The 27,430-nt window shown below is 40.2% G+C and overlaps 1 protein-coding gene across 2 annotated transcripts in view; it reads left to right on the forward strand.

The window, feature by feature from the left end:
- LOC112254569 (S-adenosylhomocysteine hydrolase-like protein 1) overlaps positions 1–27,430 on the forward strand; it is a 56,131-nt gene that overhangs the window by 18,497 nt on the left and 10,204 nt on the right. For both annotated transcript variants that reach the window (XM_024427269.2, XM_024427270.2), the window contains exons 2-11: positions 11,865–11,976; positions 12,070–12,213; positions 15,813–15,913; positions 19,439–19,541; positions 21,472–21,566; positions 21,693–21,799; positions 21,891–22,007; positions 25,630–25,693; positions 26,034–26,122; positions 26,209–26,279. In XM_024427269.2, coding sequence (XP_024283037.1) covers positions 11,865–11,976; positions 12,070–12,213; positions 15,813–15,913; positions 19,439–19,541; positions 21,472–21,566; positions 21,693–21,799; positions 21,891–22,007; positions 25,630–25,693; positions 26,034–26,122; positions 26,209–26,279 — 1,003 coding nt within the window. The remainder of the gene's footprint in view (positions 1–11,864; positions 11,977–12,069; positions 12,214–15,812; positions 15,914–19,438; positions 19,542–21,471; positions 21,567–21,692; positions 21,800–21,890; positions 22,008–25,629; positions 25,694–26,033; positions 26,123–26,208; positions 26,280–27,430) is intronic.

A 27,430-nucleotide genomic window follows, 5' to 3' on the forward strand; every position in this document is an offset into this window, starting at 1 on the left:
ATAGAGCTTTATTGATTAGATTCACATGATTGCGTTTTGTCATTTTGCTATTGGTGCTTCATCCTTTATACAGACTCAATTGTTTGGGCAATGTTCTGGTGCAAAATGTGAAGTTGGTTAATTTATGGTCCCACTGCCCTCAACCTGTGTAAAGACCCACTGGCATGCTAACACCATATCCGGTGTTCCCCTCTGGCCTCCAGCCCCAGTTTAATATGCTTATGTTCTCACTGGATTCTTCGAGTACTGGGGCGATTATCCCACATTCACCTCTGGCTCTGTTTAGACCTCCCCAGTAACCACACGCAGGACATAGTGGGTTAGCAAAGCATGCATTGGCTATGCAAGGGATTATAGTTGTGTAATACCGTCATAGACCTTATCTGCTTACTACAGACTGCTAATGAGAGATACAAATATTCCACTTGTAGTTTTCAAAACGTTAGTAGTTACCAAAGAACGAAGAAGCTGTAGGACCTTCTTGCTAAGAGAAGAAACCCTGTTCATAATGTCATTGTATAGGATTGTATAATGCTTTTAAAGCACCTTGGTTTGAAAGAGGTGTTTTATCTCAATCTTGTCTTAGCATTGTTGTGTTGCGTGACTTCATGACACTACCTGTATTTGTATGAAACCTCTCAAACACGTCAGAACGTGAATCTGTAAGAATGTGGGCAGTGGACGTGAGCAGGAAGTAGTTTTGACACATTTCCCTTTAGGGAGCTAGTTCTGAGAGCTGTAAATGGGCCTGGACTTCAGATGTGGTTCTCTGTACATTGGAGAGATGATTTGTTGTTTTTAAACTGGGCTCCATTGCAGCACAAAACATTGTGACATCGCAAATTAAGACCATAGCCATTTGTACAGTAGTCTACATTTCGTGGACAATATCATGTTCCTCGATAACCATAATACTGTCCGACTGGACAGACCATGTAAATTGCACTTGGAATAGCCTTGCTAGTTCAGTGGAACTCTTATTTCTATGCTGTCCACACTAGAGGTCGACTGATTAATCGGAATGGCCGATTAATTAGGGCCGATTTCAAGTTTTCATAACAATCAGAAATCGGTAATTTTGAGCGCCAATTTCTTTATATATATTTTTTAATTAATTAAAAAACTTTTACATTTTTTAAAAATAAAATAAAAATGGTTATACCTTTTATTTAAGTAGGCAAGTTAGTTAAGAACACATTCTTATTTTCAATGACGGCCTAGGAACAGTGGGTTAAACTGCCTGTTCAGGGGCAGAACGACAGAGTTTCACCTTGTCAGCTCGGGGGATCCAATCTTGCGACTTTACAGTTAACTAGTCCAACGCAATAACGACCTGCCTCTCTCTTGTTGCACTCCACAAGGTGACTGCCTGTTACGCGAATGCAGTAAGCCAAGGTAAGTTGCTAGCTAGCATTACATTTATCTTATAAAAAACAATCGATCATAATCACTAGTTAACTACACATGGTTGATGATATTACTAGATATTATCTAGCGTGTCCTGCGTTGCATATAATCTGACTGAGCATACAAACATACTTTGATACTTGTATCTGACTGGGCGGTGGAAGGCAGAAGCAGGCACGTAAACTTTCATTCAAACAGCACTTTTGTGCGTTTTGACAGCGCCTCTTCGTTGTGCATCAAGCTTTGCGCTGTTTATGACTTCAAGCTTATCAACTCCCGAGATGAGGCTCGTGTAACCGAAGTGAAATGGCTGGCTAGTTAGCGCGCGCTAATTGCCGTTGTGTTGCTGGTTCATGCCCAGGCAGGAGCGAGGAGAGGGACGGAAGCTATACTGTTACACTGGCAATACTAAAGTGCCTATAAGAACATCCAATATTCAAATCAAATGTATTTGTCGCATACACATGGTTAGCAGATGTTAATGCAAGTGTAGCGAAATGCTTGTGTTTCTAGTTCCGACAATGCAGTAATAACCAACGAGTAATCTAACCTAACTATTCCAAAACTACTATCTTATACACACAAGTGTAAAGGGATAAAGAATATGTACATAAAGATATATGAATGAGTGATGGTACAGAACGGCATAGGCAAGATGCAGTAGATGGTATCGTGTAAAGTATATACATATGAGATGAGTAATGTAGGGTATGTAAACATTATATTAAGTAATATTGTTTAAAGTGGCTAATGATATATTTTACAAATTTATAAACTCCCATTATTAAAGTGGCTGGAGTTGAGTCAGTGTGTTGGCAGCAGCCACTCAATGTTAGTGGTGGCTGTTTAACAGTCTGATGGCCTTGAGATATAAGCTGTTTTTCAGTCTCTCGGTCCCTGCTTTGATGCACCTGTACTGACCTCGCCTTCTGGATTATAGCGGGGTGAACAGGCAGTGGCTCGGGTGGTTGTTGTCCTTGATGATCTTTATGGCCTTCCTGTAACATCGGGTGGTGTAGGTGTCCTGGAGGGCAGGTAGTTTGCCCCCGGTGATGCGTTGTGCAGACCTCGCTACTCTCTGGAGAGCCTTACGGTTGTGGGCGGAGCAGTTGCCGTACCATGCTGTGATACAGCCCGACAGGATGCTCTCGATTGTGCATCTGTAGAAGTTTGTGTGCTTTTGGTGACAATCCGAATTTCTTCAGGCTCCTGAGGTTGAAGAGGCACTGCTGCGCCTTCTTCACGACGCTGTCTGTGTGGGTGGACCAATTCAGTTTGTCCGTGATGTGTACGCCGAGGAACTTTAAAACTTACTACCCTCTCCACTACTGTTCCGTCGATGTGGATAGGGGGGTGCTCCCTCTGCTGTTTCCTGAAGTCCACAATCATCTCCTTTGTTTTGTTGACGTTGAGTGTGAGGTTACTTTCCTGACACCACACTCCGAGGGCCCTCACCTCCTCCCTGTAGGCCGTCTAGTCGTTGTTGGTAATCAAGCCTACCACTGTAGTGTTGTCCGCAAACTTGATGATTGAGTTGGAGGCGTGCATGGCCACGCAGTCGTGGGTGAACAAGGGAGTACAGGAGAGGGCTCAGAACGCACCCTTGTGGGGCCCCAGTGTTGAGGATCAGCGGGGTGGAGATGTTGTTACCTACCCTCGCCACCTGGCGGCGGCCCGTCAGGAAGTCCAGTACCCAGTTGCACAGGGTAGGGTTGAGACCCAGGGTCTCGAGCATGATGACGAGTTTGGAGGGTACTATGGTGTTAAATGCTGAGCTGTAGTTGATGAACAGCATTCTCACAGGTATTCCTCTTGTCCAGGTGGGTTAGGGCAGTGTGGTTGAGATCGCATCGTCTGTGGACCTATTTGGGCGGTAAGCAAATTGGAGTGGGTCTAGGGTGTCAGGTAGGGTGGAGGTGATATGGTCCTTGACTAGTCTCTCCAAGCACTTCATGATGATGGAAGTGAGTGCTACGGGGCGGTAGTCGTTTAGCTCAGTTACCTTAGCTTTCTTGGGAACCGGGACAATGGTGGCCCTCTTGAAGCATGTGGGAACAGCAGACTCGGATAAGGATTGATTGAATATGTCCGTAAACACACGAGCCAGCTGGTCTGCGCATGCTCTGAGGACGCGGCTGGGGATGCCGTCTGGGCCTGCAGCCTTGCGAGGGTTAACACGTTTAAATGTTTTCCTCACGTCGGCTGCAGTGAAGGAGAGTAAGACATCCTTGTCCTTGACGGGGCTGGTTTTCCTTTTGTAATCCGTGATTGACTGTAGACCCTGCCACATACCTCTTGTGTCTGAGCTGTTGAATTGTGTGACTACTTTGTCTCTATACTGACGCGTAGCTTGTTTGATAGCCTTGCGGAGGGAATAGCTACACTGTTTGTATTCGGTCATGTTTCCGGTCACCTTTCCCTGGTTAAAAGCAGTGGTTTGCGCTTTCAGTTTCTCGCGAATGCTGCCATCAATCCACGGTTTCTGGTTTGGGAATGTTTTAATCGTTGCTATGGGAACGACATCATCAATGCACTTTCTAATGAACTCGCTCACCGAATCAGCGTATTAGTCAATGTTGTTTGACGCAATGCGGAACATAGCTTCGGTCACGTGGACTGGGATATCTTGAAGCGTGGAATCAGATTGGTCGGACCAGCGTTGAACAGTCCTGAGCGCGGGAGCTTCTTGTTTTAGTTTGTCTGTAGGCAGGGAGCAACAAAATGGAGTCGTGGTCAGCTTTTCCGAAAGGAGGGCGGAGGAGGGCATTATATGCGTCGTGGAAGTTAGAATAGTAATGATCCAAGGTTTTACCAGCCCTGGTTGCGCAATCGATATGCTGATACAATTTAGGGAGTCTTGTTTTCAGATTAGCCTGGTTAAAATCACCAGCTACAATGAATGCAGCCTCAGGATATGTGGTTTCCAGTTTGCAAAGAGTCAAATAAGTAAAATAAAGTTTGTTCAGGGCCATCGATGTGTCTGCTTAGGGGGGAATATATACTGCTGTGATTATAATCGAAGAGAATTCCCTTGGTAGATAATGCGGACGACATTTCATTGTGAGGAATTCTAAGTCAGATGAACAGAAGGACTTAGTCAAAGGTTAATGAAATACAAATGGTATAGAGGGAAATAGTCAGAAAATAACTACAACCTAAAACGTCTTACCTGGGAATATTGAAGACTCATGTTAAAAGGAACCACCAGCTTTCATATGTTCTCATGTTCTGAGCAAGGAACTGAAACGTTAGCTTTCTTACATAGCACATATTGCACTTTTACTTTATTCTCCAACACTTTGTTTTTGCATTATTTGGACCAAATTGAACATGTTTCATTACTTACTTGAGGCTAAATTGATTTTATTGATGTATTATATTAAGTTAAAATAAGTGTTCATTCAGTATTGTTGTAATTGTCATTCTTACAAATATATATTTTTTAAAACCGGCCGATCAATCGGTATCGGCCTTTTTGGTCCTCCAATAATCGGTATTGGTATCGGCGTTGAAAAATCATAATCGGTCGACCTCTAGTCCACACCACAGCTCAGTATTTCAAGCCTCAGCAAAAGTGAGTCGTCACTTCACTAAAGATGGCTTTTGACCTTGAGTGACGACTTGGGAATAATCAGAATTAGTTGGTAACATAGGTAAGATGTTTTATATTTATATTAAGTTACTTCTCATCAGAATGTTTATTTTTGTATAATACTGTGGCGGGGTTTGCAGTTATCTGGTCTCTGTCAAGACTAAGTTATTTGGGCCGGAGAGAGGGGAGAGGTCAAGCGTGTATCTCTTGGCTCCACAATGTCTGTGTGCCAGTCAATGTGTCTCTGTGATCTTGTCAAGGAGGTGGATTTGATATATGCCTGTTGATATGGAGGATTTGTTTAGGTTCTGAGTTTGAGAAAAGAACGTAGTTTAGGAGACAAAGCTGAACGATAAATTATGGCCAAGGCTGTCTGGCTATGTGTGTCTTTGCTATAAAGGATCTCAGTTGCAATGTGTAAGGGACTCTCGGAGAATTCTTTGATAGACACTGAATTGATCTGAGAGTCACAGGGTTGTGATGGAGCTCATATAATTAAAGATGGACTTTGTGATAACTAACTCTGACTTGTGTGTGGTTTGCTCTCATGATTTGGTAAATACAGGAAATTTCCACGACACAACACTTCTCAATGAACTGACACATCTCAGTGAACTGACGTCTGTTGGCTAACACACCTAAAACGTATGTTTTGGATTCTGCATTAAAAATAAAGCTCAACATTTCAGGATAGTATTATCCTGATGTGTGTAAATGTATTTAGGCTATACTACACACTCTCTAGGCCACAATCACATACCTGATTCAACTCCAACACCACAACACAGTGGTTTTTCTGAGAAGGCATTCAAAATTCAAGTGCTCTCTTAGAAGTGAACAGAGTCCTTATGATATCACAAAGCTTAATGTGACTATATCCCCTTGCATACATATCCATTCACAATTTATGAATTTAGACTACTTTTACATGAAAAGTAATATACCAAAACCAATTCTCTCATCAAGTTGCAATACAATGTTTTCTCTTATGCCTCAGTATGTTTGTTTCATCACAGCTCTGATCACACATACTGTAGCTTTGAATTAGTTACAAACCACTATTATAGGTATCGGGTGATTTCTTGCGACCAGATCTTTACATTTTTTGATCCAGGTTTCAAGTGAATTGAAGTTTGGGGATGTCTAAATTAGGGCTGTCCCCAACTAAAAACAATCTTCGTCGACCAAGAGTCATCTGTTCTTTCGACCAATTTTAAAACTTGTATTTTTCCATAAATAGACACACCCTATGTGTTTTAATCAAATCAGCTATATGCACTGAGCTTGTCTGATGCTTTAAGCACACTGTTTAATGGAATAATTAAGACACAAAAATGACTAGAGCGAGTCAGACCGCAATTGATATGATTGTGCCGGGCCTGGCTCAGACTTGCTGCGCTGTGTTTAAAAAAATGACAGTGAATGACTGACTAGCACCTGTTGTCTCCCTCTCCTCCCTGCTGCAGCGACCACTACAGAACATTTACATGTATCTATCGCTCTGTCCATGTTGCTGAAAAAGCCATTTCTGACAGGTTCTGTTACCGAAATCCCTAATTTGTTTTGGAAATACATTCCCTATTCCCTCAACCCTTGTTCTCTTTACGTGACACGTATGCATTGCATGCACATGATCAATAGGGCCTGACCTATAGCATATCATAATCACATCAATAAATTGGTTATATCAAACTTCAAACACCGTAAAAGCCAAATGGATGCAGAGGACATGACAAGTAAACTTGAAATTGGGGAATGTTTACTGGTTGCACAGGAGGTAAAGAGGTAGTCAGATGTGTGGAAAAAATTAGACTAGAAAAATAAATTAAGGAGCAAGCGCTGCGTGCATATTTTGTGTGTCAAACAGGTGCTGTTAGATTCCAATATCATTTTCTGACCATTTGGAACAATGTAAACAACACAAAATAAATTATAAACGTATCAGAGTTTTTTTTAAAGCCTTTATTACAGCAAAGACACAAAGTCACATTAATTTGTGTATGCAATTTCCGAAATGGAACGGTTAATTTATTGTTTAGGCTAATTATTCAAGGCTTGCTTTATTTTATTATAAAACTGAAATGATTGATTGCACTTCAAATCATGATTTAATTTTTTTTTCACCTATATTTAACCAGGTAGGCCAGTTGAGAACAAGTTCTCATTTACAACTGCGACCTGGCCAAGATAAAGCAAAGCAGTGCGACACAAACAACCACACAGAGTTACACATGGAATAAGCAAACGTACAGTCTATAGCACAATAGAAAAGTATATTTACAGGTAAGGCAATAAACAGGCCATAGTGGCGAAATAATTACAATTTCGCAAATTAACACTGGAGTGATAGATGTGCAGAAGATGAATGTGCAAGTAGAGGTACTGGGGTGCAAAGGATCAAAAATAAATAACAATATGGGGATGAGGTAGTTAGGTGGGTTATTTACTTGAGGTCGACCGATTATGATTTTTCAACGCCAATACCGATTTATTGGAGGACCAAAAAAAGCCGATACCTAATTAATCGGCCGATTTTTTTTTAAAATATTTTTATTTATTTTTTTTATTTTTTTTTTTTTTTTTTTTACAATTTATTTTATTATTATTATTTATTTTTATAAATGTAAAAATAAAAAAAAGATGTATTTATTTTATATATTTATGTAATAATGACAATTAGAACAATACTGAATGAACACTTATTTTAACTTAATATAATACATCAATAAAATCAATTTAGCCTCAAATAAATAATGACATGTTCAATATTGTTTAAATAATGCATAAACAAAGTGTTGGAGAAGAAAGTAAAAGTGCAACGTGTGCCATGTAAGAAAGCTAACGTTTCAGTTCCTTGCTCAGAACACATGAAAGCTGGTGGTTCCTTTTATAAACATGAGCCTTCAATATTCCCATGTAAGAAGTTTTAGGTTGTAGTTATTATAGGAATATTTCTCTCTATACCATTTGTATTTCATATACCTTTGACTATTGGATGTTCAAATAGGTACTTTAGTATTGCCAGCCTAATCTCGGGAGTTGATAGGCTTGAAATCATAAACAGTGCAATGCTTGAAGCACAGCGAAGAGCTGCTGGCAAATGCACAAAAGTGCTGTTTGAATGAATGCTTACGAGCCTGCTGTTGCCTACCATCGCTCAGTCAGACTGCTCTATCAAATATCAAACCATAGACTTAATTATAACATAATAACACAAAGAAATACGAGCCTTAGGTCATTAATATGGTCAAATCCGTAAACTATTTTTTTCGAAAACAAAACATTTATTCTTTCAGTGAAATATGGAACCGTTCCGTATTTTATCTAACGGGTGGCATCCATAAGTCTAAATATTCCTGTCACATTGCACAACCTTCAATGTTATGTCATAATTATGTAAAATTCTGGCAAATTAGTTCGCAACGAGCCAGGCGGCCCAAACTGTTGCATAATATTGCCTGCTAACCTGGATTTCTTTTAACTAAATATGCAGGTTTAAAAAAGTATATACTTCTGTGTATTGATTTTAAGAAAGGCATTGATGTTTATGGTTAGGTACATTCGTGCAATGATTGGGCTTTTTTTTTCTCAAATGCGCTTTTGTTAAAACATCCCTCGTTTGGCGAAGTTGGCTGTCTTTGTTAGGAAGAAATAGTCTTCACAGTTCGCAACGAGCCAGGCGGCCCAAACTGATGCATATACCCTGACTCTGTTATACAGAACGCAAGAGAAGTGACATAATGGTAGCAGCCAATATTAACTAAAAATGCAGGTTTAAAAATATATAATTGTGTATTGATTTTAAGAAAGGCATTGATGTTCATGGTTAGGTACACATTGGTGCAACGACGGTGCTTTTTTCGCGAATGCGCTTGTTAAATCACCCGTTTGGCGAAGTAGGCTATAATTCAATGATAAATTAACAGGCACCATATTGATTATATGCAACGCAGGACACGCTAGATAAACTAGTAATATCATCAACCATGTGTAGTTAACTAGTGATTATGTTTGATTGTTTTTATAAGATACGTTTAATGCTAGCTTGCAATTACCTTGGCTCCTTGCTGCACTGGCATAACAGGTAGTCAGCCTGTCACGCAGTCTCCTTGTGGAGTGCAATGTAATCGGCCATAATCGGTGTTCAAAAATGGCGATTAATTGTTATTATTATGAAAACTTTACAGATAGGCTATGTACAGCTGCAATGATCTGTAAGCTGCTCTGACAGCTGATGCTTAAAGTTAGTGAGGGAGATATGAGTCTCCAGCTTCAGCTAATGACTCATATGCTGTGTGATGACATGAAAGAATTACAGTAGCCTATATAAGTATTGAAATACAGGCCTAAGTAAGTTGTGGTATTAAGACTAAACAGGATGTGCTCTTAGGCCTACAGCTCAGTAGTGGTTATACAAGGCTGCTATACTAAGCCTACAAATGATAATGACATCAATTATTATTATTATTATAATGATGATCATAATAATAATAACAATGATATCAAGAAAATGTATTATAAATATAATAATCCTATAATCCTTCCAAGTGTTTCAGGGAGCGTTTGACAGTGATGAGTGAAGGTCGCTTGACCGCTGACTCATTACGGATGCAGGCAATGAGGCAGTGATCACTGAGATCTTGGTTGAAAACAGCAGAGGTGTATTTAAAGGGCAAGTTGGTTAGGATGATATCTATGAGGGTGCCTGTGTTTACTGCTTTGGGGTGGTACCTGGTAGGTTCATTGATAATTTGTGTAAGATTGAGGGCATCAAGCTTAGATTGTAGGATGGCTGGGGTGTTAAGCATGTTCCAGTTTAAGTCACCTAGCAGCACAAGCTCTGAAGATCGATGGGGGCAATCAGTTCACATATAGTGTCCAGAGCACAGCTGGGGGCAGAGGGTGGTCTATGGCAGGCGGCAACGGTGAGAGACTTGTTTTTAGAGAGTTGTATTTTTAAAAGTAGAAGTTCAAATTGTTTGGGTACAGACCTGGATAGTAGGACAGAACTCTGCAGGTCATCTCTGCAGTAGATTGCAACACCACCCCCTTTGGCCATTCTATCTTGTCTGAAAATGTTGTAGTTTGGGATGGAGATTTCAGAGTGTTTGGTGGTCTTCCTAAGCCAGAATTCAGACACAGCTAGGACATCCAGGTTGGCAGTGTGCTACAGCAGTGAATAAAACAAACTTAGGGAGGAGGCTTCTAATGTTAACATGCATGAAACCAAGGCTATTACGGTTACAGAAGTCATCAAAAGAGAGCGCCTGGGGAATAGGAGTGGAGCTAGGCACTGCAGGGCCTGGATTCACCTCTACGCACCTCGTGCATTTCTGTCGGTAGATTAGTGGGGTTCCGTGTGGTAGAGGGGACCAATCCAATTGGCAAAATAGATATAGTTGTAGTGACCCTGATAATCGTTAGCTGTCTTATAGACTACTATCGGGCCGCAGATGGGCGTTCAGGTAACGTCGCGACAGTGGGGCCAGTTGGATAACTCCCCTGGGCAGATAACGTCGGTTGTCCAGTCGTGAAGGCCCGGTGGGGCTCCGTGTCAGCAGTAAAACGTGTCCGGATAGTTGATTTAGTAGTGGTTTCTTTGTAGCAATTCACCATAAAGGCCTGATTCACGCAGTCTGCTCTGAACAGTTGATGTTGAGATGTCTGTTACTTGAACTCTGAAACAATTATTTGGGCTGCAATTTCTGAGGCTAGTAATGCTAATGAACTTATCCTCTGCAGCAGAGGTGACTCTGGGTCTTCCTTTCCTGTGGCGGTCGTCATGAGTGCCAGTTTCATCATAGCGCTTGATGGTTTTTGCGACTGCACTTGAAGACACTTTCAAAGTTCTTGAAGTGTTCCGGATTGACCGACCTTCATGTCTTAAAGTAATGACTGGCTGTCGTTTCTCTGCTTATTTGAGCTGTTCTTGACATAATTTGAACTTAGCCCTATTTGGGAAAAGACCATCTTCCGTATACCACCCCTACCTTGTCACAACACAGCTTTCTGGCTCAAATGCATTAGGGAAAGAAATTCTACAAATTAACTTTAAGAATGCACACCTGTTAATTGAAATGCATTCAGGTGACTACCTCATGAAGCTGGTTGAGAGAATGCAAAGGGTTGCTATTTGAAGAATCTAAAATATATTTTGATTTCGTTTGACTTTTTTGGTTATTACATGATTACATATGTGTTATTTCATAGCTTTGATGTCTTCAATAACATTCTACAATGTATAAAATAGTGAAAAATATAGAAAAACCCTTGAATGAGTAGGTGTTCTAAAACTTTTGACAGGTAGTGTATGGATTATTTATAAAGCCAGGCACATTTAACAGTTCGGCTATTGATTCTAGACCTAATTAAGTTGGTGTTACCTCACTTTTCTTAGGCAATAAGGCAAGGGCTGTTTCTCGTCTCCTTATTCTGCTGCCTCCGCCGCGTTCTCAACACCAATATGCTGTTTACCTTTGTTATTATGCACATAGCAACATGGTCTAGGAAAAGGCGCCAATTCAACAGCACGCTGATGTGTTTCAGAACCATGGACAGAGACGGCTATCCAACGCGGGAGAAAACACATATGTTATAAAATAATATTTTTATTAGTGTTGCACTATAGTTCTTACGTCATATAACAAATGAATTGCTGTAGTGCGTGCCATCCCCACTTCCTCCACAATGGATTAGTCTACTTAGACAGGCATGAATCAGACTGGTGTCTTGTACACCATGAATTATAATTATTTGAATTTTTTTTGCTACTGCTCGACTAATAGTATCTCGGTCAACCATAATCGACCAGTAGATTAAATTGGGTCGGCCCTATTCTAAATTGTACCCTCTTTTGCACCTTCAGCAAATCCAGTTTGTGGAAGACAAGCAGGAGTTCAGCAGGTTCCCTACCAAGGCTGGCCGACGCTCGCTGTCTCGATCCATCTCTCAGTCATCCACGGACAGCTACAGCTCTGGTACTACACAAACACACACACACATACATACATAGCTATGTATGGATTGCTTGAACATTTCTTGCTGACTTTCCCTTCTGTCTCCTTTCCTAGCTGCGTCCTACACAGACAGCTCTGACGATGAGACTTCACCACGGGACAAAACACAGCTCAACTCCAAGGGCACCAGTGACTTCTGTGTGAAGAACATCAAACAGGCCGAATTTGGTCGTCGCGAGATTGAGATTGCAGAACAAGGTACAGACCGTAACATGACTCAGTAACCTGTCACCTTCACCTCTCACATACAGAACAACACAAGACGATAAGAAGTGATAAACCTAAAAACGTTCCTAGGGGGCTCCAGGTGTGAGGTACTGGTTGTTGGTTATTTAAAGCATGTTCTTGAATTTTGCTGTTTTTATGGCATGAATCAATTAGACTAATCAATGGTTGACAGTCTTTGATCATAGGTAATATTAGGACGTGTTAATAAAACCACTACTGGCATCAATCAGGATGAAAAGAGCAACAAAAACATTTCTGTGAACAACCGACAGTAAAGTATATCTAAATATTGCTCTTGCCAGGACTTTGGGCCTGTTGCTCAGAAATGTACAAGAGTTCCACCCTCCAAGGCCAGGATTGGCCATGTCAGATTAACCAATACACTGATTGAAGGGGAGAAACTGGGATAAGAAAAGAACAGCTTCTCTCAGTTCTGTGAATGACTGACATCCTCTAGCAGCTAGAGTCTAGCTAGTTATCTATATTAAGCTTGTTATCTTTAGTCAGATTGACCTCGACCAATATGTCTGCAGATATGGCTTTTGCTCTTAAGGGCTTAATAGATGACTGCTGTGTCATGTTATTAGGCTTTTCTTTCGTTTTGCTGATCAGTCATTTGAAGTGTAACTCACACAAGTCACATCAGAGAGAGAAAAACATTATGCAGAAAAATCTAAGATTCACTGGTTCTAACTATGGTTGTGGCGGTCATGAAATGTTGTCAGCTGGTGATTGTCAAGCAAATAACTGCCGGTCTCACGGTAATTGACCTTTAATTACAATTAACACGTTTAGCATCTCTTGGCTTCCACGCATAGCCTGCAAGTCACTGATGCAGACCTTTGGTCTAAAGAAACATGATATGAGGAAAATGTAGTCAATTTCAGAAGAACAGAATAGCAAACTTTGAATTGTCCTTATGTTAGGCCCAGATCTGGCTATGCCATAGCTGTGGGCTACACTAGTTCATTTAGCGAACAACATTTGCTTAGAATTCCGTGGCATTATTTTATAGTATAAGAATCCAATTGAACATAGCTGAATAAAATAGAAAGGATATTTTCTCCAAGCGATTTCCGAGGGAGTGCGCACATGCGGCTAGTCTGTGTTGAGCGGTTAACAAAGAAACAGGTCATCCTACATGCTTAATTTAGTTAATTATGCAAATGTTGTTGTGATACAAACGTTGGGCTATACGTTTTGATTTTTAATACATTCTAATGCTGCACGATGCGACTCTAATGATGACTTGAAAAAAGGCATGGGCTCTGCTTTGTTGATTTTGAAGGATGCACACACTTCATCAGTCTCTCATTCACAATTTGAGAAGCGCTTGGTAATATGCTCCCCAGGCCTCGAAACTCCAGCGGCATCCTCCTTGTGTGGCAGTAATGCCCCCTAAAAAAATCCATGCGTTTTGCGGCCAAAGTGGCCGATGTGCCCTTGGGCTGAATATAATAATTATCATTCCCTTCTCCCGGCAGCCACCTCTCACTCACATGGCTCTCTCAGATATCTCAGTTCTTATAAGCCAATGCCCGTGATTTGATTGGATCCTTCTCACAGCCATCTTAGCACTGAAGTAGGCTTGAAGTGAAGACAGACACATCGGGGACGCAACTGTGCGCGTCCCTCTTATTGAATTCCGCGGTGCCTATTGAAGATGTTAGAAGAACTGTCCATATTTACTTTGACAGCCAACAAGATGAGTAGGCCTAACGAACAGCAAAAGCACTAGCCTATGTCAATCTACTATCCTCCATAGTACAAAAGTTGACCTATTCTATTGGTCAACTTGTCCTTCTGTGTGAGAAATAAATATTCCAAATATACTCTGTTTGATGCGATAGATCCCAAATTAATACAACCATTCGGATCATTTTTTTTTTTAAAGCAATGAGGCTGATGCAACAATTCAGAACATTTAGCTTAAAATGTTCATAAACTATTAGGTTATTTCTTCAGATTATAAGCGTAGCAATGCGCACAATTAGCGGGAAAACACTGTTCTCAAAAGTAACCGCAAATTTGATTATGCATGTAATGCTTTATTATAAAGGTGTATTTCTGTGGTGAAAATGATCTTCCTGAAACTCATGCGCCGCCTTTGTATGCCAGTTAGGCTCAACACCGGTTGTGAAGCAGATTGTGCTTAATTTTTGGAAGTTATTTGCCCATTTTATTTGTGATACAAACCTTATCAACAAATATAGGCCTATGGGCTAGGCTACATGAGAAGTGTGACTATGATTTTAATACGTTTTTTAAATTTTGTATTACGTTTTTTGCCTTACTGCGCACGCTGGGCATCATTCATAAGTTATAATACATTTCAGGTGTAGCTGAAATAACCAAATCCCTTCATTTGAAGGGGTGTCCACATTTTTGTGTATAGGTGGGAAATTAGTTTTGATATAGAATGGACCATTATCATGCACCTGTCTCGGAACAGGGGCAGGGGAAAAACAATAAATGTTATTCATGCACTTAAATATCGAATGGAGTACGCTTTTCCCATGGTTCATTTTCATGCCAGCCAGGTAGGCTGTACTCCTGTGGTAAAGTAAAGCAATGTGCTTAATATTAGGAAAGTTAAAAATAAATATAGTAGGCCTAGCCTATAGAAAGCTAATTGGATCTGCCTATTTTTAATAGAGGCCATCAAAACTCTGTCTTCTCATGCAATTGCATAGCCTATAAAAATGTTGTGCACCATAAGCTTATGGGCTTTCATGAAGTGTTGGATTTTCGATTATGTTTGTGTTGTCAGAGTGATTAGAGGGACAATAGAGTGCTGAGTACCATGCAGTTAGCAAGCTTGGTAGGCTACTAATGACCAGCAGCATCAGAGCTCGGAGAATCCTAGTTACCGTGACTAAACGGTCATGTAGAATTTGACTGAGGTCATGACTCCTGACCGCCTGTGTGGTGGTAATACGGTCACCGTAACAGCCCTTGGCCTAACCACTTGTTGACACCTTTGATGAAGCTGACCTTCAGTTTTTGCCATGTAGCAAATTCTTTGTCTAAAGTTCTCATTTTATCATTGCGTTTGATTTCAGACATTACTCCCCAAATAATTTAGATTTGATGTGTTGTCCTTGGCCTAAATGTTTTTTTTTATGTGCAGCATGGCAGCTGAATCTACACCCCTAACACTGTCAGCACAACTCCAGAGCTTGATATGGAGTGATCATCATTGTCCAATAGGCATTGGCAGGTTGCAAAGTCATAGCTTATTTGAGGTTATTTGAATTTTACGGCGCTCAGAAGGTTTTGGTGTAGGAAATTCTTTGAGTCCCTTAATTTTGAGAGAGATTTGTGTGGAAGATGGGAGAGTTGGAAGGGCTTTATATTCAGACCACTTTTCTGTTTATCTACTCTCTGAATGTAGCTAACATGTTTGGAATCTCTTTTTCTCCATCTCCTTCTGTGCTGCCATCCTGTTAGAAGGTAACAGATTATTTTATTACAATTTAACCATTGTAATAAAATAATCTGTTACCTTCTAACAGGATGGCAGCACACCTTCACTCTCTTTATCACCCCACTTCTCTCTTTCTCCACAGATATGTCAGCATTAATCTCCCTCAGGAAGAGAGCCCAGGGAGAGAAGCCACTTGCTGGGGCAAAAATTGTTGGCTGCACTCACATCACTGCCCAGACTGCAGTAAGAAAACTCTGTCTTCTTACCTATCCTAATATCTCTGCCAAGGCTACAGGAGGACATTTTCCTCCGTATAAAGTAGGATTTGAAGGTCACAGCGTACACAGAGACTTTTGCAGTAACCAAGTTGGCCCTGTTGTTTACACTAACTTACACTGTCTCCAATACCCAAGCTTTGTTGCAATGAGACGCCTCTCCCTCTGACATACCCAAATATCAGTGCGAAGACTCTTCCCCACAGTATCGCTACTACAGAATAAGGTTGTGCGGTATACAGATTTTCATATCTTCATACCGTTCTTCTCTCATCCCGGGATTTACGGTATTACTAGCTTAGTACACAAGGGCGGAAAAATTCTAAATTAACTAACGAGCGCAATCGAGAGAGAAATGAATTGCAAAGACAGGCAATCCAGCTCCTAAAATTATACATGTATAGGTAGGAGCTACCGAATGTCATTTTTGGTGTGTTTTGACATTTTCTGAGAGAATTTGAAAGAGAGACATTGTGCAAATGAACAGTACTGGCACTAGAGCAGAATGTGTACACACTGTCTGTGTGGAGTCTGGAGTCGCTAAGGCAATGGGCCTACCTGCTCTGCTCTGAGAAGATTGGCAAGGAGCAGTTGTGGTAGAAGCAGACGGGCAGAGAATGGAGAGGAGAAAAAATGCATGGAAATCAGAATGGTTTGTTGGAAGGGCTTTGACTTCTCAAACACGGCAGAAAGCCAACACAATGATGCCCCATCACCTTATTAATTCAGCCACTTACTTAGATAGCTAGCAATTTAAACTTAGGGGTCGTGTTAATGCAGAATTCTTAGTTGTTTTCTTTTTTTTTTACCCCCATTTTCTCCCCAATTTCGTGGTATTCCCAATTATTAGTAGTTACTGTCTTGTCTCATCGCTACAACTCCCGTACGGGCTTGGGAGAGATGAAGGAGAGATGAAGAGAGATGAAGAGACGACGCTAGGACAATTGTGCGTCGCCCCATGGACCTCCCGGTCGCGGCCGGCTGCGACAGAGCCTGGGCTCGAACCCAGAGTCTCTGGTGGCACAGCTAGCACTGCGATGCAGTGCCTTAGACCACTGCGCCACCCGGGAGGCCAAATTCTTAGTTTTCTACGCAGAAAAAAAACAACAAAATGCAAAATAAATATATTGCTGCGTTTTGTAAGCACAAATCTAAAATGCTTTTTGTTGTAATTTCTGCTTGGCATCAGACAAATCTTGGATGAGAATTCACAAACTGGCATTCTATCAGCAGACAGCGCTGTGACTGACTTTTCTCAGGTACTTTTCTCAGCGTAGACACACTCCTTTTCTCTGGTAAAATGCAAGATGAACCTTAAGGAAAAACATTAAGAAATGTACCTGGCTACATTATTTCTAAGATAAGAAAATACCTTGCTTTTTCATCGTAAGCCCATTTAGCCTACTTGTGTGTGGCTGCCATTCAAATAGCTTTTCACTTCTGTTGTCGTCTGATGAAAATGAAGCTATTTTGCCGCATGTGTTTCACTAATGTATTTTCTGTGAAGGACAACTATAGTTGCATGTCCCTGATCACTCTATTGAAGCAAAGAAACACTGACTTTCCATATAAAACACAACTGCTGTCAATACACAGCTGGACTCACCTGCTTCCACTTTCTCCAGCTGTGCTATTTACAAGCAAAAATGTGACTGGCTCAACTGTTCTGGGGAACTACAGAGAACTTCATTATGTAAATAATGTGACCGGTGAAATGAACACAATCTGCTTTATCTTCTAACATATTGCACAAGTTGACTGCAGGTATTTACTTAAAAAGTTACTGTAAATTTTAATGTATAGATAAACTTCAAAAATAATGTTTAACAGTATTGAAAAACAATCCTGTGGCTATTTCCAAAAACGGTATATGATATACCGCCCAAGCCTACCGCAGAACCCAACCACCACTGCTCTAACTGCAGCATTCTGCTCTGTGGCTAATCATGGTAGCTGGCTCATCTCATGACAGCCCGTAAATAATGTTCAGTGTCTGTATACCCCATTTGCTTCTACGATTTAACAAGCAGATCGAGTATATTGATGCTGTGAATAAGCTTATATATATATATATACACGGTGCCTTTAGAAAGTATTCACACCTCTTAAAGCCTGAATTTAAAATTGATTAACTTGAGATTTTGTGTCGCTGAACTACACACATTATACACATTTTATTATTAATATAATAGGAAAAGCTGAAATGTCTTAAATCGGTAAGTATTCAAACCTAAATATTCAGGTGTAAACATTTGCTTACTAGGTCACAAAATAAGATGCATGATTTTTGAATGATAACATTATTTTCTGTAAGGTCCCTTAGTCGAAAAGTGCAATTCAAGCACAGGGAGGTTTTCCAATGCCTCGCAAAGAAGGGCACCTGTTGGTAGATAAAAAATACATGTAAAAAAGACACTGAATATCCCTTTGAGCATGTTGAAGTTCTCAATTACGCTTTGGATAGTGTGTCAATATACCGAGTCACTACAAAGATACCAGTGTCCTTCATAACTCAGTTGCCGGAGAGGAAGGAAACCACGTGGTATTACACCATGAGGCCAATTGTGATTAAAAGCGTTGGAGTTTAATAACTGTGATAGAATACTGAGGATGTAGTTACTCCACAATGCTAACCTAAATGACAGTGAAAAGAAGGAAGCCTGTACAGAAACTAAGTATTCCAAAACATGCATCCTGTTTTCAATATGGACGTTTTTTTTTAAACTTTTATTTAACTAGGCAAGTCAGTTAAGAATAATTTCTTATTTTCAATGACGGCCTAGGAACAGTGGGTTAACTGCCTTATTCAGGGGCAGAATTACAGATTTTTACCTTGCCAGCTCGAGGATTCGAACTTGCAACCTTTCGGTTACAAGTTCAACTCTCTAACCACTAGGCTACCTGCCGCTACTTAAGTAATAGTGCAAAAAATATGGCAAAAAAAAATCACTTTTTGTCCTGAATACAAAACATTAAGTTTGGGTCAAATCCAGCACAACAAATCACTGAGTACCACTCTTCATATTTTCAAGCATGGTGGTAACTGCATCATGTTCTAGGTATGCTTGTCATCGGCAAGGACTAGGGAGTTATTTAGGACAAAAATAAATGTGATCAAGCGAAGCACAGGCAAAATTTTAGAGGAAATCCTGTTTGTCTGCTTTCCAACAGACACAGAGAGACAAATCCACCTTTCAGCAGGACAATAACCTAAAACGAATGAAACAAATATTGTTTAATTTTTCTTCGACTTTGAAATTAGAGTATTGTGTGTACATCACTGACCAAAAATTACAATTAAATCAATTTTAATCCCACTTTGTGAAACAAGAGCTCAGTGTGAATATTTTCTGAAGACTAAATATATTGAGTTTTACTGCTCTCTTTTGTGTACTGTAAAGCTAAGGCTATTTATGATACAGAGATCTAAAAGTAATGTTTTTTTTCTTCTTGTTCCTCTCTCATTCAACCCCCTCCTCTCTCTTGCCTTGAGGTGTTGATTGAGACTCTGGTGGCCCTGGGGGCCCAGTGTCGCTGGACAGCCTGTAACATCTACTCAACACAGAACGAGGTGGCAGCTGCCCTCTCAGAGATCGGTAAGTAAAAGCTTTCAACATCAATACTTTACTGCTTTGTTACAGTATGAGCTTCTATATGGAAAAGAATGAGAGGCTGATTGTACTTCATAAGATGTTTTTGAAAGTTGTGGTTCATCACATTCATATTAATTAGTACTATTTCTGCATACTATGCATACTTTAACTTGTATTAATATGTAATGAATTACATGATTGTTAAATGGGTGTTTCTTGTAAGGGTGCTAAGAGTTGAGAGTGATTTGCTTCTCTGTGCCCTTTGAAACCAAGGAGACGTTTTTCGATATGTTCTCAATAAAGTCTTGGAAAACACAGAGACTAGAGAACATCAGGCTTGCCCTCTAGTTATTGAACTACAGAACCAAGACACACAAATCTCTTGGGTTGCTGGGTGATTGTTAAGTATATGTGTTCCGTAGTGGGGTCTCTTTGTTCATGGCCTGTTAGACGGAGAGGTTCACTAGAGTCAGACTGCATTAAAGTAGTCACACAGCTCAAGCTGGGAGAGGAACTGGCACACAGGCTGTGGGCTGATTAACTTGTCCAACGCACACAGTATCCTCTGACTGTTTACAACCCACTCAGCAGTGTTGACATTTTCTACGAGTGAGTTATGCCAGCAATCTTCATACCATACAACAAGCCTGCCAGAAACCTACTGAGATGGAGACTTGACCAGATGAAAGAAGTAGATAGTAGTACATAGGTGTATACTTACAGACACAGAGACAGGGATGAGGTTGGAGGACTAGATATGAGGTTAACTAAGAAAAAGTCGGTGGGATAGAGATCCTAAGCCCAGGTGCTGTATAGCGTGTTTCTAGCTGTATGGTCATACAGGACTAGCGTAGCAGAGGAACCATAGAGCCTTCAAAATCTACCTACCCCTCAAGTCCAATAGCAGGAATCAGAATTGTGTTTTAGTGTACCACTCTTTTTTGAAACTTTATTTTTACATAAGCTCTCCCTTTCCCACATAGTTGTGTAAAGCTCCATCTGTCAGAGTATCTCTTTCTAATAAACAGTTGGTCCAGGTCTTTTATGGAGAGAAATCTCCCGGCTAACAGATGAAAGGGCTGTGTCCTCTGGCAGCTTCTGTTCCTGCCTGCTCTGCTCTGCTCTCTCTGGGGTGGAAATGACCAGGAGGCCTTCTGTCCTGCTGCAGCTTTCACCTGATGTTTGGTCCTCTTCTAGAAATGACAGGATAACAGCTTTTGAGACACGAGACCCATCTTATTATCCCCTCTTGGTTTAGAGAACAGACATACGGAGGGTTTTACTCACACCCTCTGTGTTATGAAGCCTGAATAATGATGTTATTAGCATGTCAGAAAGGAAGTAAAATGTTAGGTCAGTTCACAACAATTGGTCATGAAGACACATAACAGTATAGGACTACTGTGTAACTAAGCCTAATAAGCTACTGTAGCGATTCTACATGATTGTTCAGTACTGATGTCAATACTGTTATGGCTGCTATTGATACCTGTTTCCTGAATGATTATGAGAGTGTGAAGTTAGATTTAATGTTAGAGAGCTGAAGTCTTTAGTGAGCAGGGTTGTGTAAGTGTACTGCCTGCTGGAGGAGCCAACAGCGCAGTTCTAGGCTCTGTGGTGTTGTGGTTGGATTGTTGTGCAGGTCCAGATATCTGGAGTTAAGCTGCAGGCCATTATATTAATATGGCTTTAGAGCAGATTATACGGACGTTGAGCACCATGCGTTCAAACGTGATCAGTTCTGCTCTCTCTGGAATGAAGGGTCTTTGGGTCACAAACCAATGCTTTTGCTTATATTAAAGATTCAGGACCCTGTGCGGTTGTTTAAAAAGGGATTTTGATTTGTCTCTGTTTTGTAATATCTGTCTGATCTGGAGAAATATAGTAATTTCTAAACCCCTCTATTCTCCCAACTACCTTGTGATTTGTGCAGGTGTGGCAGTTTTTGCCTGGAAGGGGGAATCGGAGGATGACTTCTGGTGGTGTATCGACAAGTGCGTCAACATGGAGGGCTGGCAGCCTAACATGGTACCCATATAAGTCTATAATTTATCTTTCTTTAACAAGGCAAATTTCCTTGTAGACCATTTTGTGTTACTGACATGTGTCTGTTGTCACTGTTTGAGAATGTTGTCCCTTCTTGCTGTGTGGTAGATCCTTGATGATGGAGGGGACTTGACCCACTGGGTGTATAAGAAATACCCCAACGTCTTCAAGAAGATCAGGGGCATTGTGGAGGAGAGTGTGACTGGGGTCCACAGGTAATTTTATTTCTGATTACAGTACAGTCACACACGCAAGACCAGCGGGCAACTCTGAGCTAAGTTACTTAGTCATCTCTTTGTCTTTCAGGTTGTACCAGTTGTCCAAAGCAGGCAAACTGTGTGTGCCAGCCATGAATGTGAATGACTCTGTGACAAAGCAGAAGTTTGACAACCTCTACTGCTGCAGAGAGTCTATCCTGGATGGGTAGGTGTTAAATGAACTTTTAAGCTAAGCTTCACTACAACAGTGTTCTTTGCACTACATAACAATGTATCGATTCGATTTATTTTGTAGATACTGTACATACTGTAGATATACTGTACATAATCAGGGCAAGGCGCAAGGCGGGCGACCGGCAACATGACCGAATACAAACAGTGTAGCTATTCCCTCCGCAAGGCAATCAAACAAGCTAAGCGTCAGTATAGAGATAAAGTAGAGTCGCAATTCAACAGCTCAGACACGAGAGGTATGTGGCAGGGTCTAAAGTCAATCACGAACTACAAAAAGTTAACCAGCCCCGTCGTGGACCACAATGTCTTGCTCCCAGACAAACGAAACAACTTCTTTGCTCGCTTTGAGGACAATACAGTGCCACGGACACGGCCCGCTACCAAAACCTGCGAGCTCTCCTTCACTGCAGCCAACGGGAGTACAACATTTAAACATGTTAACCCTCGCAAGGCTGCCGTCATTAAGCTCGAGACCCTTGGTCTCGACCCCGCCCTGTGCAACTGGGTCCTGGACTTCCTGACGGGCTGCCCCCAGGTGGTGAGGGTAGGAAGCATCTCCACCCCGCTGATCCTCAACACTGGGGCCCCACAAGGGTGCGTTCTCTGCCCTCTCCTTTACTCCCTGTTCACCCATGACTGCGTGGCCATGCACGCCTCCAACTCAATAATCAAGTTTGCAGATGACACTACAGTGGTAGCCTTGATTACCAACAACAACGAGACAAACTTGATGATCTATGGTCGACTACCCTACCAACGGGACATCAAAAACGGTAATATTTTATGTTTCACTGAGTCGTGGCTGAACGACGACACGGATAATAATGAGCTGGCTGGGTTTTCCATTCAATGGCAGGACAGAGAAGCTACGTCTAATAAGACGAGGGGCGGTGGTGTGTCTGTTTTTCAGTAACACCTGGTGCGCGATGTCTAATCTTAAAGTCGTCTCGAGGTATTGCTGTAGACCACAGTATCTACCAAGAGTGTTATCATCTATATTATTCGTAGCCATCTATTTACCACCACAATCCGATGCTGGCACTAAAAACGCACTCAACGAGCTGTATAAGGCCATAAGCAACCAAGAAAATGCTCATCCAGAAGCGACACCCCTAGTGGCCGGGGACTTTAATGCTGGCAAAATTAAATCAGTTTTACCTAATTTCTACCAGCATGTCTCATCTGCAACCAAAGGAGAAAAAAATTCGAGACCACCTTTACTCCACACACAGAAATGCATACAAAGCACTCCCTCACTCTCCATTTGGCAAATCTGACCATAATTCTATCCTCCTGATTGCTGTTTACAAGCAAAAACTTAAGCAGGAAGTACCAGTGACTCGCTCAATGCTGAAGTGGTAAGATGACACGGATGCTATGCTACAGGACTGTTTTGCGAGCATAGACTGGAATATATTCTGTGATTCATCTAATGGCCTTGAAGTATACCACCTCAGTCACCGGCTTCATCAGTAAGTGCATCGACGACGTCGTCCCCACAGTGACCGTACGTACATATCCCAACCAGAAGCCATGGATTACAGGCAACATCCGCATCGAGCTAAAGGCTAAAGCTGCCGCTTTCAAGGAGCGGGACACTAATCCGGAGGAAATCTCGCAATGCCCTCAGACGAACCATCAAACAGGCAATGCGTCAATACAGGACTAAGATTGAATCCTAATACACGGGCTCTGACGCTTGTCAGATGTGGCAGGGCTGGCAAACTATTAAGGACTACAAAGGGAAACCTAACCGCGAGCTGTCCAATGACGCGAGGACTGTGTGATCACGCTCTCCATAGTCGATGTGAGCAAGACCTTTAAAAAGGTCAACATTCACAATGACTGATTACCAGGGCATGTACTCGGCGCATGTGCGGACCAACTGGCAAGTGTCTTCACTGACATTTTCATCCTCTTCCGAGTCTGTAATACCTACATGTTTCAAACAGACAACAATAGTCCCTTGTGCCCAAGTTTGCAAAGGTAACCTGCTTAAATGACTACCACCCCGTAGTACTCGCGTCAGTAGCCATGAAGTGCTTTGAAAGGCAGGTCATGGCTCACAACACCATCCTCCCGGAAACCCTAGACCCACTCGCAATTCGCATAAACAAATCCTCAGATGACGCAATCTCAATCACACTCCACATTGCCTTCACCCACCTGGAAAAAAGGAACACCAATGTGAGAATGCTGTTCATTGATTACAGCTCAGCGTTCAACACCATAGTGCCCACAAAGATCATCACTAAGCTAAGGACTCTGGGACTAAATACATCTCTCTGTAATTGGATCCTGGACTTCCTGATGGGCCGCCTCCAGTCTGTAAGGGTAGGCAACAACACATCTGCCATGCTGATCCTCAACACCGGGGCCCCACAGGGGTGCGTGCTTAGTCCCCTCCGGTACTCCCTGTTCACCCACGACTGTGTGGCCAAGCACGACTCCAACACCATCATTAAGTTTGCTGATGACACAACATTGGTAGGCCTGATCACCGACAACAATGAGACAGCCTACAGAGAGGAGGTATGAGCAAGACAAAGGAGATGATTGTGGACTACAGAAAAAGGAGGGCCGAACATTTAACATCAACGGCGTTGCGATGGAGCGGGTCGAGTTTCATGTACCTTAGTTCATTGGTAATGTGGGGACCATCATGGTCAAAACAAACCAAGACAGTTGTGACGAGGGCACGACAACACCTTTTCCTCAATGTTCTACAGCTGCACCATTGAGAGCATCCTGACCGGTTGCATCACCGCCTGGTATGGCAACTGCTCGGCATCCGACCATAGGGCGCTACAAAGGGTAGTGCCTACGCCCCAATACATCACTGAGGCCAAGCTTCCTGCAATCCAGGACCTATATACTAGGCGGTGTCAGAGGAAGCCTCCATCAATTGTCAAATATTCTAGCCACCCTAGTCATAGACTAGGGTGGCTAGAATCTACACTGCTGCTACTCGCAGTTTATTATCTATGCATAGTCACTTTACCACTACCTACATGTTCAAAGACTAACCTGTACCCCCGCACATTGACTTTGTACCGGTACCCCCAGTGATTTTGATTTGATTACCGGTACCCCCTGTATATAGCCTCGTTATTATGTAATTGTATTGTTACTTTTTATTATGTTTTTTACTTTAGTAAATGTTGGATTTAGTAATATTTTCTTAACTCTATTTCTTGATCTATTGTTGGTTAAGGGCTTGTAAGTAAGCATTTCACGATAAGGTTTAAAACAAGCAGCTTATAAACTGCACCAGCACCAAAAATGCTGTTTTGACAAGTAGCAATAAATCACTGATACCTATTGTATTCTGCTGTTCTGTCCTGTTCTGCTGAATTTTTCTCCAAGGCAAAATATGATGCATTTTCTGTGTCCCAGCCAAAGCATCTCTGGCCTGTGTAAGCCAATAAATCAGGCTAACAACATGGCCTGTGTGTTCCAGTGGCCTGGGAAATTGCTTTTATAGACTACTACTGCCCATTTAACTCAATCTGTGGTTTTAACACACCACAGAAAGGCTGACTTCCTGAATCCTATTGTTTCCCTTGTCTCTGTCTCCATGTTTCTGTCTGCAGCCTGAAGAGGACCACAGATGTGATGTTTGGAGGAAAGCAGGTTGTTGTATGTGGTTATGGAGAGGTAAGGCGGTTTCATACTGTACATGTAGTTCTGTTTAAATAGTCAGTCTGTTCCGGCTATGCTAAACCTGCTATAATGAGAATATGTGCACTCAGTGTAATGATTATCACATGTACAGTCCATGTTAGTACATCAATATACTGAAGAGATCAATGTCATCTCACGCTAAGTCATTGTGTATTTAGTCTAATGTAATCCGCCTCTAAAGAGTCTAATGTGGACGTCAAGGTTTACCAGTATGCATGTTCTGTAGTGGGTAATTTGTAGCCTTTTCTGTTTATCAAGGTCAATGTGGTGTGGTCATATTATGTAATGCTAATGCAATGTGCTCTCCCTGCAGGTTGGGAAAGGTTGCACTGCCGCACTGAAAGCCATGGGATCCATCGTCTACGTCACAGAGATTGATCCCATCTGCGCCCTGCAGGCCTGGTGAGGGACAGCAAGTAGGAAACAGAGCACTTGTCTCTCCCCCTCGGTTCTGACTAACCGCTCTTTCCCCATGTGTGTCTTAACAGCATGGACGGCTTCAGGGTGGTCAAGCTGAACGAGGTCATCCGCCAGGTGGACGTCATCATCACATGCACTGGTAAACAACATCAAACTACTGTGTTTATGTTATCAATAGTGATATTATTTTGGACAATTATATATGATTTGTAAAAAATTTAAATATATATGTGTGTTTTGTTGTTTTATGTATTTTATTATTATATATATATATATACAAATATATACACACACACAAATAAAATATATAAATAAGATTTATTTATATTTTATTTATTTATATATATTTTATTTATTGATATATATTTATTTTATATATTTATATATATATATATATATATTATATATATTTTATATATCAAATATATATATTATATATTTATAAAATTTATATATTTATTTCAAATATATGTATATATATCAAATATAAAATAAATATATATATTTATTTGATATATATTTATTTATATATATATTTATTTGATATATATATATATTTATTTGATATATATATATTTGATATATATATATATATATATATTTATTTGATATAGATATATATATATATATTTGATATATATATATATATATATATATTTATTTGATATATATATATATATATATATATATATTTGATATATATATATTTATATATATATATATATATATTTATATATATATTGTAAATATATATCAAATAATATATATATATATTTATATCAAATAAATATATATATAAATATATATCAAATATATATATATATATATATCAAATAAATATATATCAAATATATATATATATATATATATCAAATAAATATATATCAAATAAAAATATATATATATATATATATATCAAATAAATATATATAAATATATATCAAATATATATATATCAAATAAATATATATCAAAATATATATATATATATATATCAAATAAATATATATCAAATAATATAATAATAATATAATAATATATATAATATATATATAATATATATATAATATAATATATATAATATAATATATATATAATATAATATAATATATATATATATATATATATATTATATATATTATATATTATTATATAATATATTATATATATATTTATTTGATATATATTTATTTGATATATTTATTTGATATATACACACTCTTCATGGCCCTTTGCATCACCTAATCACCCTGAGGGTTTGTGCTAAGCCCTATACGGAGATAGGTTTTA

The sequence above is a fragment of the Oncorhynchus tshawytscha genome, linkage group LG07 (assembly GCF_018296145.1).
Source record: "Oncorhynchus tshawytscha isolate Ot180627B linkage group LG07, Otsh_v2.0, whole genome shotgun sequence".
NCBI lineage: Eukaryota > Metazoa > Chordata > Actinopteri > Salmoniformes > Salmonidae > Oncorhynchus > Oncorhynchus tshawytscha.